At 40.4% G+C, this 13,529-nt stretch overlaps 1 protein-coding gene and 1 non-coding gene across 3 annotated transcripts; one reads left to right on the top strand and one right to left on the bottom strand.

Annotated features, from left to right (window-relative positions):
- Positions 1-3,426: 3,426 nt before the first annotated feature.
- uri1 (URI1 prefoldin like chaperone) lies at positions 3,427-11,461 on the bottom strand. Of its 2 annotated transcripts, none has more exons than XM_046394081.1 (11): positions 11,066-11,461; positions 9,940-9,974; positions 7,462-7,540; positions 7,123-7,258; positions 5,924-6,015; positions 5,778-5,838; positions 5,486-5,681; positions 5,158-5,395; positions 4,887-5,038; positions 4,558-4,798; positions 3,427-4,183 (listed from the first exon to the last, which is right to left on the bottom strand). In XM_046394081.1, exons 1-11 carry the CDS (start codon positions 11,135-11,137, stop codon positions 3,995-3,997), a joined length of 1,491 nt encoding a protein of 496 aa, XP_046250037.1. In that variant the 5' UTR covers positions 11,138-11,461; the 3' UTR covers positions 3,427-3,994. The 2 variants fall into 2 exon arrangements, with proteins under 2 accessions (XP_046250037.1, XP_046250038.1); XM_046394082.1 differs by having other exon boundaries at positions 11,410-11,436.
- A 1,140-nt stretch (positions 11,462-12,601) lies between these two features.
- On the top strand, positions 12,602-12,673 carry trnap-ugg. Its single transcript has one exon. It is a non-coding gene; the product is annotated as a tRNA-Pro (tRNA).
- Positions 12,674-13,529: the final 856 nt, after the last annotated feature.

Raw genomic sequence — 13,529 nt, 5'->3', positions numbered from 1 at the left:
TTTTAGTTGGTAAAAGGCTCTATGAAGGAGGTTTAGCTGGATGTTTGAAACATTACGTTTCTGCCATCCTCACAAACTTCACTGTACATCTTCCTCCAATACAGTGAGGAAGACGTTTCTTTTTTTCCAAAAAGATCAATGCAATATTTTCCTCTCTGGGAAACGTGAAGGAAAAGACAACATGAAGGACGTGGTCACAGGTCTTTGGTTCTTCTGACGTGGTGTAGATTTTCTTTATTTTACGTTACAATCTTCGGTCACGTGCTTATTTGTTTTAATTATTATTATTTTTATAGTACTTTTACAGGCTTTTTACAGTTTATTAAGCAGTCCATCCATTTTCAAAGGGAGTCATCTTTGAAACTGGAGCTAATGTTTATTTCATAACTCACAACTTCATAATGGTTTGCTCAGGAAAGAGCAAAAAAGAAGAAAAAAGTTCCCAGATCTGACCACTTAGTCAGGCCAGAAATCCTCACATTTGGGAAGCTGACATGTTTGACATGCTTTCTAAATGATTTCATTTTCTCAATGATGAGTTTTCATTTTCCCAAAGACACATGAAATGTGAGAAAGAAAAAAAAAATCCAAGTGATATTTTGAATGGGGCGAACTCTGAGTAACTTGGATGGAAACAGCAATGTGAGGATTAAAGTGTCATGAAGCTGCAGAGCTGTGACATCACTGTGGATCACCTGAACATTTGTTTCTTTCCTGTGATTTCCACCTGAGCTTCATCAGAGGAATAAGCGAGAACCGGAAAAGTGAGTGTAAATGATGTAGGTGCGAGACACTTTGTGGTCGGATCTTTAATATCAGTGAGGCGGAGATGCTGGCTGCTGTTTAATCCATTGCTCTGACATTTGGAGCTAAGTGCAACTCTTCTTCTCCCCCTCTCAGGTCTGAGCACCTGTCTGGAAAACAATACCTACTTGAATCCTTCATCACACAACTCTTCAAATCCCTCTTAATCCCTGAAATGTAGATCTTGTGTGTGTTCCAGCCCATAGTTTGTATGCTAAGATTTCTTTGTAACATAGTTCTACTATGTTCCAGCATATACCTTCACAGCTTAACCTACATAAGTCCATTGATCCCTGTCTCACCGACACAACACTAACATGTTAAGCATTGCCTAATCTGTCTCATGCTACCTGGATTTTCATATTGGAGAAATAATCCTGATGAAGGGGAGGGGGCAGAGTCACCTCAGGACCTGTTTAAAAGCTTCTTATCAGAGACCTGCACTCCCACCATTTAACTAAAAGGGGAGTGATAGCCTTTCAACTCACAAGCTGCAGCTTTAATTAAAGCTGCTTGTGGGGGAGATGAAGGGTTGTGTGTATAAGTTGCCCCAACTAAAAGAAAATCTAAACTACATCAAACAATGCTGCTCAGTCCAGGAGTGGTAGTGTTTTCATGTTCACTGCTAGGAGAAACAAACATCTTCCTCCAGTTATGCTCACCTGAGTGAAAATGATTACTGTGAGCAACTCCACACATTCACAGACTGAACTGATGATTGTCAAAAAGGAATAAGTATAAACACACATAAATAAAAACCACCAAAGTCAACTCTTTAAAAAATCTATAGTTTAAATCCATTTAGATTGCAATAGTAACCACACCAACACCAGCAGCTACTGAATCAGAACATGACTTTGGTATAGTTTTGAGGGAGTCATTCAGTTTACTTTAGGCTACTAATTACTTCTTCTCCTATATATTTCTGAGGAAAATATAGTATGTTTGTGTATTTATTTGATGGCTACAGATACTTTTAAGATTAATATTTTACATGAAAACACACACACACACACACACACACACATATATATATATATATATATTTGTATGAGTAAGATTCTAAAACAGAGCACATTGTTAAAGATTAAATCAGTGATCCCTTTACAAAAAATTGTTTGCATTTCCATTCATATGCATCCCTTCTGTGCTGCTGTACAAAACACAATGTGATAATTTGCTAATCCTTTTTAACATGTACTCAACTGAAAACAGCACAATATATTCAGCATTCAATTTTTGAGCTCATCAGCTTCTTCGACTTTTGTAAATATATGCTTCTTCTGAATTTGATGGCAACAACATGTTTCAGATCAGTTGGGATGGGAGCAACAAAAGACCTGGAAAATTCTGCTTAAAAAAAAACAAAAAAAAACACCTGTTTGGAACAGTCCTCAGGTAAACAGGTTCATTGGTAACAGGTGATGGGATCATGACTGGGTCTCAAAGGAATGTTCTCAAAAACTGTAGAAAGTCCATTGCTACATGGGCTCAGGAACACTTTGTAAAAATGTTGTCAGAAAACACTTTGTTTGCACAACATCTCAACTTTTTTGGCATCAGGATTCAGATTCATCTTGTGACCCATTTGAGGGGGGCCTGACCCCTATGTTGGCAACCACTGAACTAAACTACCCAAACGTATTTTAAGTAGGCTGGTTAAAAGTAGCTCCACCTCCAGCAGTAACGCACTTCTCACACATTTGTTTCTCCACCAACAATATAATTGCAGCAAGTATAAATACACTTCACTTAAACAAGTACTTTTACTTCTGGTTCTTACATTTTACTGTTAATACTTCTGTTCTTTTACTGAAGTAAGAGTCTAAATCCAGAACTTTTACTTTAGTATTAGAGTTTTCATATATTGCTGTAACAAAACTTCCAGCCAATGCCAGGATATGAATGCCTCTTTCTCCTATTTTTAAAATGTAAAAATTCCTCATTAATTCAAAACTACACTGTCCAAGAGCTTAAATCTTCAAGTGTTTCACCTCTGTCAGTGATGTCATGGCATTTCCCCTCATGTGAAATCTTACAGCAGTGCCGCTGTGTTGTGCTTTTCAGGCTGTTGTCAGTGAGCTCAGGGAAAGCGGAACTCTAAATGAGACTTTTTGTTGTTCCTTAGCAGTTGAATTTGGTTTTTGGACCCGTGCTGAATTTGATTTGTTGTCAGAGAGCCTTGGAAATTCCCTCTCTCTCATTAAGGCTGCAGCTCGATTGTACTTTTACTAACTGGAAAAGGCATTTCGTGTTCTGCTGTGATGAAATGTTATTGCTTGCTTACAAAGTTTGGCTGCGATAAGCAGAGATGGCTCTTCAAATTTTAATGCACAACAGGAAATTCACAAAGAGCACCGATAATTCATAAAAGACCATATTAGCTCAGCCTGTGTCTAGTAATAGCAGTTTAAAGAGCAAAACAATTTACTCTAGATATCAAGGCAAAAATGTGTTACTATTACACACCATTACTATTCGGTGTAAAAACAATTGGAGAAAATCTTTCCAAACTGCTTCTAAACCATTCAGATACAGAATTGAGGCCTGTTAGCAAAACATAAATGAAACAGAAATCAACCCAGAACAAGATCATATTTTCTTTCAAGGAAGAAACAAGACTTGTAGCCAAAATCATTTATTTTCCTTTAAGTTTTTGTCAAGGAGGATTTTTTTTTTTGTCTTTACATAAAGCTGGTCACAAAGGAATACGTACATTCATTAGGAAGGTCAAGATTCTGTTAATGATCAATACTTGGAAAAAGAAATAAACAAGGCAACTCATCACAAAGCATAGTGTCTTACCTAAAGTGGCAGTAGTATGGATCTACAGAAAAGCAAAAGACAGCTAAACGCGTGACAGACAGTCATCGATTTAAACAGGCCCCACGGAAAGTTGGACAACTGTTAAGTGCCATTTATACTGTAGGAGCAGATAAATCAAGGAGACTGCATTCACCAGTGTTTGGAGCAAAAAACAGCGTGACACACAAAGCTTATTTATTAAACATTGTTGTGCTTTTTCTCACTGAACAGTCCTACTCAATGACAGAGACCGTGTATGGCGTGAAAGAAATCAAAGAAGTGGATGGTCTGTGGTTTTGTCCGGTTCATCAGCTGCAGAAAGGAAACAAAGGCTTTACAACAAACAAGGAGTTATTCTGAAATACGGATATCCGCTCGTTCACAGTCACTTCTGCTGCAGCCTGGCAGCTTTAAACTTGGACACCCTTTTTGGGACTTCCTGGGGTGGGGGAGCGTCAGGTACCACCTCCTCCTGTTTCCTCTCCAGTATGGTCGGCAAAGCTGGGGGAGTGATGGTCAGGTGGGGGACAGCCGAAGGCATCGGGTCTTTCTCTATCACTGTACCTGAAAACGCCTGGAGAGGTGAGAGAGAGACAGAAATAATCAGTGCAACAGAACTTATGGTTAAAGGTTTAGAATCACTACATTTAGAAACTAAAACTAAACAAGTTCCTTGTCCATGTTGCCTCATGTGACTGACATTTAATGATTGTTTGACCACAAGCAGCTTTAAACTTAAAGAGCCTTCTGTGGGAGCTCGGTTATGTTCTCATTAAGTGGTATGAGGCTCAATGGTGTCATTTTCCCGCACAGATTCATAATATAGGTATATATTCCTCCTTCACAGAATCTTTCGCGCTTCCATCGAGATTTAAGACGGAAGGGAAGGGAAAAAAAAAGAAAGTGACAAGAAAAACAAAAACTAAAAGACAACCATATGTCGTTTACCTCAAATCTGCTGGCGTGGTTCAGTGGGACTGCCGTGGGACTGTCCTCCTCCGTTATGCCATCACTGGTGTCGCTGTGCGTCGCCTCATCGTGGCTGAAGCTGCGTCCAACCATCCGGCGCTCTTCGAAGTCCGCCGCGCTGCTCTCGCTCGTGTCGCTGCACACACTGTTCTCTCGGCTGCGTGACTTCAGGATGGACTTCCTGGGGATGGGTTCCCCGTTCTTCACATCCACAAACAACCTGACAAAGACAACAGAGCTCACAACTGAAATGTGCCCATAAGAGACTTCTCACTTTGCTCATTCAATATATTTGACTGTGTTTTTACCTGTAAATGTCTGCTGGTGTTGTGATTTTGTGAAGCTCGTGATGGGAGTGTCCGTTATTGTGACCATTTTTCTTTTTCCTCTTCGAGTGCTCCTTCTGTTCTTTCCTTTCACTAAACTTCAATGTGGTGTTTTTTCCTGTGTTTATCCTCACCTGAAGAAAGAGAAAGAGACGAGGTGAAAAAAAACTGAAAAAAAACCCCGCCGAATTAAAAGATATCTTACAACAAGAACAAGATTTGTGAAACGTTCAAAGTTATTTGTCGCTCTGACCTTCTTGGGTTCGACTGTGTGAGAGAAAAAGATGGTAGGCAAACAGCTGCCTTCCTCATCCTCATCGTCTTCATCCTCTTTCCTGTCTACGTTGGCTGGTGCTTTACTCTGAGGCACAGAGGTCCAGCTGGGCTTCAGATTCAGTCCGTTTATAGGAGGTGCAGCATCTCCCTCCTTCTCCTCCTCTGAGGAAAAGGATGATGTGTCCTCGCCGTTCATGTCTGCATTATCAGATATTCTAGAGAAGAAAAAATTTTATTTTTCCTGAGGTTAAAAAGTGTCTGTTTATTAAGGCGACCAAGACAACACGCAGAGTGTGTTCATCTACCTGTCCTGCTCATCTTGCAGCTCCTCCAGTTTCTCAAGTTCATCCAGTCGAGCCCACAACTCCTCCTCCGTCATTATGCCTTTTCTGCTTCCTCCATCTCTGCCCTCTCCTTCCTTCTCCTCATCCTCCTCTTCGAGATCCAACACAGCATCCGACTTGGGCTTAGAATTCGGTTTATGTGCTATTCTTTGCTTTCCTTTCAAAGCAGACAAGATGGGAGAATTTGTTGTAGAATGAATGAATGGGTTAAAGGCTTTCTTTGCTCTCTCGTAAGCTGACATGTTCAAGATACCTTTGGTGACAGCAGTGTTGTTTCCAGTCGCTTCTCTAATGTCAACATAGTCCCCTTTACTCTGAAGAAGAAACATAGTCAATACATGTGTCCCCATTTATGTCTTACACAACATCTGTGAGACGACTTGTGGTGACATAACATACAGCTGACATGGTTTCAAAATCCTTCGCAAACCCAACTCTGGCTTCAAAGTTTTTCACCGTCTTTGACAGGTCATCTAGTTCGCTCTTCACATCTGTAGAAAACAGGCAAATTACCATCAAAATGTGCATCTGGAGAGTCAGAGGCAGACTAACAAAACGCAGCGTGTAAAAATCTGACTGCGGGCTAAAACACATTTAAACAAAAGGTTTAATTTAACAGTGACAAGCAGCTGCTGAAGAGTTAAAATCCTGAACAAGTTGAGGGGGAAAAAATTGAAAAATGATGACACAAACAGTTCATAATATCTTCTGCCCTGAATACTACTCCGGATCATTAAATCTTGACAACAATTAAGCCCTTTTACTAATAGCAGCAGAGGGCCCTTGTTTCCATGGCGATCGGGAGCCCCTCCAGTCAGTGCATCAACTGGAAGTGAGGAAAGGTCAAACACAGAAGACCTGACAACTCAGCCGCTGTCTGACACATTTCAGCTAGCTATGTTTGTATTACAGCACTTAGCTCTGTAATAGCAGGGTGGGCAGGGTCAGGAGCTTGGGGGGGGGGGGCACAGACGGCTGCGGATGGGCTGTGGCAGCACATTTCTGCTTCACTAAACACTCTAATAATGTTCACATCAGAGATCGTTACTTGGGCCTATTTGATTCGATATGAGGTTTTGAGACCTAGAATGAGCAGCAAGGCAAAAACAGTTTCCAAGCGTGGCTACACATTACCCGTGATAACATAAACACATTTTCTTTGCCTTCAAAATTCAATCAAACAATAAAGTTGCATTTACAGAATGTATTGGTATCACAAGATCGACAACAGTGACCTGCAATGTATGAATCTAAGAGAAGCACAACCAAAGAGTACAGCCAATGTGCATTGCAGCTCACAATCTTTTAACCTGATTGCATGCTGCAACGCTTCAATAGACTTATTAGTTTCAGCATTACAGTTCACTGGAAATGTTCCTAAAATGGACTAAATTCTACCAGCATCTCAAAAGTTTCTCCTTAATTCACACGGCGAGTAAGGCTCCAGCTGAATGCAAGTTGGTCACTTCAGTGTTCAGAAAAGCTATCAAGACCTGATGCAGCAACGCCCTCTGCTGGCTGTAGAGGAGTGGTGCTGAGCGGTCACATCAAAACGGCACAACGCCGTCTTCTTAAGAGAGGACGCTAAAAAGACTCACATTTCGTCCTGTGCTCGACAATCTTCTGAGCCTGTTTGGCAGAGCACTTGGCGAACCAGTTGTCACCGAGCAACACGGTGACTTCGTTGGTGTGCACCAGCTTACCGGGCATGAAGGCCAAAGGGCCAAAGGGCACCTGTTGACAGCGCGGTGGACAGAAAGACCAGCAGAACCAGAGAGAAACAGTCAGGATAAAGCAGGAAGCACAATATGGACACAAAAGTAGAGGAAAAGAGGAAGTAGAAACTTTCAGCGGTAGTCATGCAAAAATGTATGTACGTATAGGTCAGCTTCGGCAAAGTGAAGAATATCAAACCGGCTCATAAAACTCGCACTCACCATGATGTCATAAGACAGCTGGTCTGGAAGAGTTTGCAGACGTTCATTCAGAGCTTCATAGTCACCCGACACCTTCTTCCTGCAAAAGCATTGATTTACAACAATATTAGGCCACAACTAACTCAAATAAGTGTTCTGTTGTTTTTCCTAATTCCTTTGAACCACTGCTCTCCTCTGAAGCCACTGTTTTCCAGATTGGTTTGTTTGGTTTATTCTGGGTCGTTAAACAGAACAATGAGAAGCATGTGACAAGAGCCGTCGTTCCCGCAAGAGGAGAAGGGAGGCTAGGTTCAAACCCAGGTGGCCTCAGGATGTCGCCGTTATTCCTTTGCTGCCACCGCACAATTTTTATTGAATGTTTTGAGATTGCTTACTTTGCCCTGCCAAAGTCACAACACATACTCGTAGGAAGATATGCCTTTTGCGTCTGAAACAAAGTGTGCTGTACCCTGATGAAAGCAACATGCTCCCAAAAGTTCTTATTACTGGCTTCGTCTCACAGGTTTTCCTCACTGGTAGCTCTGCTCGAACAGCTTAGTGCTCCTTATCAAAACAAACCTGTGATGCTGAAATGTAAATATAAAACGTATCATACACTGAAATCGTTTCTAGACAATGACTGCTTACCTTAAGTTACCAAGCTACAGCAGTAGGAAAAAGTCTGGCATTTGACAGTACAATAATCCGGCTTCACAACACTCAAATTCACACACTGGCACGACTCCCTTTATTGGGGCTGTACCAACACACCAACACTGAAAGCTTCTATTAAGGTTTTCAAAATAAGGTTTGAATGTCTGCTTTCATATTTTAAGACGTCATTGCCCCAAGAAAAATAAGAAATCCTTGAACAAAAAAATTTCCAATTTGAATAAAGTGATTCATTGAGTTATCCTTTATTTATTCAGTCAACTTCCTTTAATGAACATAACTCATCAATTCTCTCAATATCTGTTAAACTAAATGTCATTTATGCTCTTACTGGTACATTCATTTATGTTAATGTACAAAAAAGAAGCATAAATGACACTCATTTATCCCATTCTGATAGGCTGAACGAAACTAACGGCAGGTCAGAGAGCCCGGTCCACACACATCCACACAGTCCTGAGAGGAGCTCTGATCAGAGAAACAAGTGAAATCACCAGTGTGGGTGTACCATGGTGACATAAAGACTTCCAAGAGTGACAAAAAGGCAGCCTAATTTATGCAATGAAATTTACTGTTTTGGTCAGCAGTGAGATGCTTCTCATCTTATCACTGAAGAAGTTTATATTGTCCCAAACAGGCGGGCAACTGTCTTCATTTCCACATAACATTTAATAAAACTGCAACTTTCATCGAACCTATCATTTTGCTCCTACTCCTAACCGTATTTGTAATCAACATCACTGAGAATACTGACCCTCAAATAAAATTCATTTCCTGTAATGAAGTAAAGCGCATCATAGTAAAGCCCTGCACTCACACAGGTGCTTCCACCTTATCAGTCTGATGAATATGCTTGTCAGGACTGTGAGGGTGTACACTGTGCCTGGCTGAAATCTCTCTTACTCTCCCGTTAGCTTGGTTGCATCTGCTTGGATCCACATCCAACACCTTAATCATTCAGGGAAGACATTTCGACCTGTCACAAGATGTGTCCAAAAAAAAAAAAAAATAATAAAAGAAAGAAGAAGAAAGTAATAATTATGCCTGAATCCCATTTAGCTCCACCGCTCTCAGCTATTGTGCACGCCGGCTCACTGTCATGACTTACTGCGACACGTGAACAGAAGTGAGCCATCGTTAATGTTTGTAGTAACGTCTGTGCTTTTCCCTACAGTGACGAGTCAAAACGTGTGCTGTGGAAAAAGGGTCTGTTGGTACATCAGCTCCCATCATGGCTCTGCACCAACTGTAACCTGAGCAAAGGTCTTCTGGAGTGGAACAGAATGGAGTGGGTCATTGTCCACAAATTTGGAAGACTGTCCAACAAGCAGTCAGAAAGGCCAAAGGCATTCGGACAGAATAACCGAAAACCGTGGCTGCCTGTGCACTGAAAATGCTCCTTCTAGCTGCTAAAACTGTATTTAGGAATCAAGGATAAAAGGGCTAATTACAGCACACTTGAAACAAACGCCTCTGATTGGTCAGAGTGTGTCTAATTTGTTGATTTTGAACAGAGGCTGCACTCTGAATGCAAAGCATCAATACTGCACAGAATCATGCTTGATTTATTGTGGAAGCCGGTTTTCATTATGGAATTGTGCAGTTCTAACACGGTGCTATGCCAACTGTGTCTCAACTAAATACAAACTTGACTGGGAACAACTGAGATTGGCTAGTGATGAATATCCATTAATTGTATTTCCAAATTGGGTGTATTCACAGAAGTGGATCACACAGAGCCACAACTGACTGACTTACACAGAGTTGGTAACTGAAAGATGTTATCACTAACTGTTGAAACAGTGCAGTGGATGTTTTTATGCTTACCAGTGCTGAATGCGGCTTTCACAGTCTTTCACCACCTGTTTTTAGGACAAACGATTTCAATATGAATCACAACGAAAACCTGTGCAATGTTGCAGTCTTGTGTCGAGTAAAGTAAAAGACACGTGGTAAAAACGTCAAATGTGATCACTGCCACGAGCAGATTCCCAGCTCATCAGCATTTTCTGACCAGTACGATAATTTGACTGGTACTGCACATACTGATTTGCAACAATACAAACTGTAAATGTTTTGTCCAAATTAAAGAATCATCTCACACACAGGGAAGCTGACAAAATACCCAACCAGATCAAGGAAGCAGAAGAGGAAGACAAACACAGATGGTGGGACATTTGTTCAAAGAGCCCTTCACTGTGATATATGATGGTACATAACACTTTGTGTGAAGTTTGTTGGTGCCTGCATGAGTCCCCCCCACGCAACAATGAGAAATATAGACATCACTTCAATATGAAGTATTCTGTATACTAGACATTACGTGAATGTGCAAGAAGAGAGAACTTCAACTTTCTCGGCGTAATCTTTGCGAAGACTATACAGACACAAAGCAAAACTTTCCAGATCGTAGTGTAAAACTGTATCATGTTGGACTTCCTGGTTGAATATCTCTTTCTGTGTGTGTGTGTGTGTGTGTAAGGAGGAAGGGATGGTGGGGGTGGTGGGTACATGTAATATTTAGCATACTAGCCAAGTCACGTCCCGTTAGCTAGTTGGTCGACAATTCATAAAAATGCTAAGAGTTGACGATATCCCAACAAACGTCTCAAGTCTATCAGTAAACATGACAGAAGAAGCACACGAGTGCAAAGAAACGAAAGTAAACACGCCTCCTGACAACATTTGCCTTACTTGAACATGTGAGTGGCCGCAAGAGAGGAAGATTCTGGAAAACGGACATGCAAATCACTTAACGCACAACTTATTAATCTGACATGTAGGTTAGCACGATTAGTGCACAAATGTCTACATGCGATGTAAAAAGCACTTCAGCAGATCCACTGGTGGTTCAAAGACCTTTGTTGGTCCGCCGCGTGGCCAGTAGCTGACTGTGCCGTGGCTAACGTTAGTCACTAGCCAGCAAATGTTTCGTGTCAACTGTTTGAATTACCTTCTCGTGTTCCTCTCGGAGCCTGACAACTCCGTCGAGATGGCCTACATTCGTTTTACCTTTTTCAGCCATTGTCAACTCACGTGCACAACAGGAAAATGTGATATTCTGTGACCCCAAAACAAAGCTCAGGGGTTGTTGTGAGTCCTAAAGAAGTGTTTATGAATGCAGCAGCAGCAGCTATTCCTGGGAGCCGTTCTGCTCGTATTCATCAATGAGGCAGTGGTAGTTATCCTCACTTTCGGAAGTGATATCATCTCACACTCTCATTTCAAGATTTCTGCATGATGTCCAAAAATATCCGCGGTTTTAATATTCCCAAGATTAGCAAATATTCCTGGTACCTCTCGCTAAGACATGCATCTCGGTCCAAAGTCAAGTCAACAGAAATAACAACTGTACTTCCGGTCATAATATTCAAAATAACAGACCTCACTGGCACGTCGCGAAAATCATATAAACAAGTAAACTTGCAGTTGAACGGGTGGATTAACCAAAAACATACAGTTACAAGCTTTACAAGATTTGAGTAAAAGTACATAACTGTTCGTATTTAAAGTGTCATAAGAAAAAATAATCGACTTATAGAATTTCTGCATCATTATTCTAGAATTGTACTTGTGCATTCAAGTCTTATTATTTGTACCTTAATTACTGAGTTAGCTGAATGTTTGTAGTAGATTAAACTTCACCCGCTGTCCCATTTCTTTAGCCGAGTTTCCTCCTTTTATTTTGAATACGGAATATTATATTTTCCATTTCTCCGGCATATAAGGGACAACTTGGCGAAGCTGTTTCCCCCGTATCCCCCAATGTACTGTGGGTAATCGCAGACACTTGCACAAATGTAAACAGTCGACACATTGGAGCGGACCAAAAATCTGCTTAATTGACGAACACACAACACAAGTCAACAACAAGCACGTTCACTGTCGAGAGACTCTTCGAGAAGTAACGGCAGTATGCTTCCTGTTCAGATGACATGTCGATCTGTCTGTAGCTGCACAAACATCGTAGACACAAATAATATTTAAGCGCATATATAATAGTGCACACTGCTACCAGTGGATTTAAAATACGTAGATAAAGAAGTTTGGCGTAGTTAATGCAGCCTAATCCTTCCATGGTTACGCCCCCTTCTTGTCAGACGCTGATTGGCTGTTTTTGTTGCTTTCAGAGGCTGTCGGAAATATCATAACTACCGCTTAAAAGTGCAAATGCGCATCTTTCCATTTATCTATAATACTACAGGACATTCTGTGAACAGGAAAAAAGTTCACTGCAGCTCATGTCGAGGTGGGTAGGCATAATGGGTTTTCTTTTATAAGGAAAAGTGAGAGGCCATTATTATTGGGATTGTAAATGTACTCTCATGCTGAAGTAAAGCATATCTTTGCTTCATAAATTAAGTTTCCATATTTGTTTGTTTGACGAATTCATTAGAAAATTAGATTGATTGTATTTTACGTGATTATTATCATTTTCACAGTAATTCTCCTTTTAGCAACCTATCAGAATCTCTCCCTTTAACGGGCTGGCTCGTTGGTCTAGGGGTATGATTCTCGCTTTGGGTGCGAGAGGTCCCGGGTTCAAATCCCGGACGAGCCCATCTATTACGTTAAGTTAATTATCTTTACATGACCACTCATTACAGTCTAATTAGTGTGCAAAATTCACCTGAAATGCCATGGTTTTTAAAAAAATTGTATTTCAATATCATGTTAAATGACTTTGGAAGTCCCAGAGTATATACATATTTGAACAAAAATTATTCAGAATCAGAATCAGCTTTATTTGCCAAGTACGTGTGACCACCATATGTACGTATTGGTTATTGGGCTTATACCAGGACCGGGGAAACTAATTTCGTTCCACCTCATGTTTCTACATGTGTGAAATGGCAATAAAGCTCCTTGAACCTTGAATAATTGAACCATACAATGAATTTGACTCCGGATTTTTCTCTCTCCTGTGCACCATACAAAATACAAAATAATATATATATATATATATATATATATATATATATATCATAAAAATAATAAAACATAATAAAAAATATTATCAATACAATTTAATATTTTTATTTAATATCAAAAATTTGACATGCATAAGTTGGTATTTATGTGCAGATTTTATTGGTCATCCTTAATGTGTCAGTGAAGATTGACATGTCTAAAAGTTGTAGTAAGCAAGCCTAGAACTCCTAATAGCAATAATTTGGATGAAGAAAAGAAATAAGAAGGATTGCAGATCCAGTTCTCATTGGGATGACAGTCACCTGCTAAACAGTCCACTTTCCTTTGCGATGAAATCAGGCAGGCAAAGCTAAAATGGCAACATGTTTATGAAACAAGACTCAGACTTGGTCCTTAAACGTGTCACAGGCTCTTACACAGACAAGAGGCCAAATTTCATGGAGGAAACATACATAGATTAAACATATATAGTGTAAAGTGAGTAG

The sequence above is a fragment of the Scatophagus argus genome, chromosome 7 (assembly GCF_020382885.2).
Source record: "Scatophagus argus isolate fScaArg1 chromosome 7, fScaArg1.pri, whole genome shotgun sequence".
Taxonomy (NCBI): domain Eukaryota; kingdom Metazoa; phylum Chordata; class Actinopteri; family Scatophagidae; genus Scatophagus; species Scatophagus argus.
This window is presented reverse-complemented; position numbering and strand designations above follow the sequence as displayed.

Excerpts from the sequence above, each read along its gene's own strand:
- uri1 (XM_046394081.1), bottom strand. The coding sequence starts at position 11,137 with ATGGCTGAAAAAGGTAAAACGAATGTAGGCCATCTCGACGGAGTTGTC. Across the intron at positions 5,682-5,777 it reads CAACACTGCTGTCACCAAAG|GAAAGCAAAGAATAGCACAT; the intron begins GTATCTTGAACA and ends CTGCTTTGAAAG. Across the intron at positions 4,184-4,557 it reads ACCACGCCAGCAGATTTGAG|GCGTTTTCAGGTACAGTGAT; the intron begins GTAAACGACATA and ends TCACCTCTCCAG.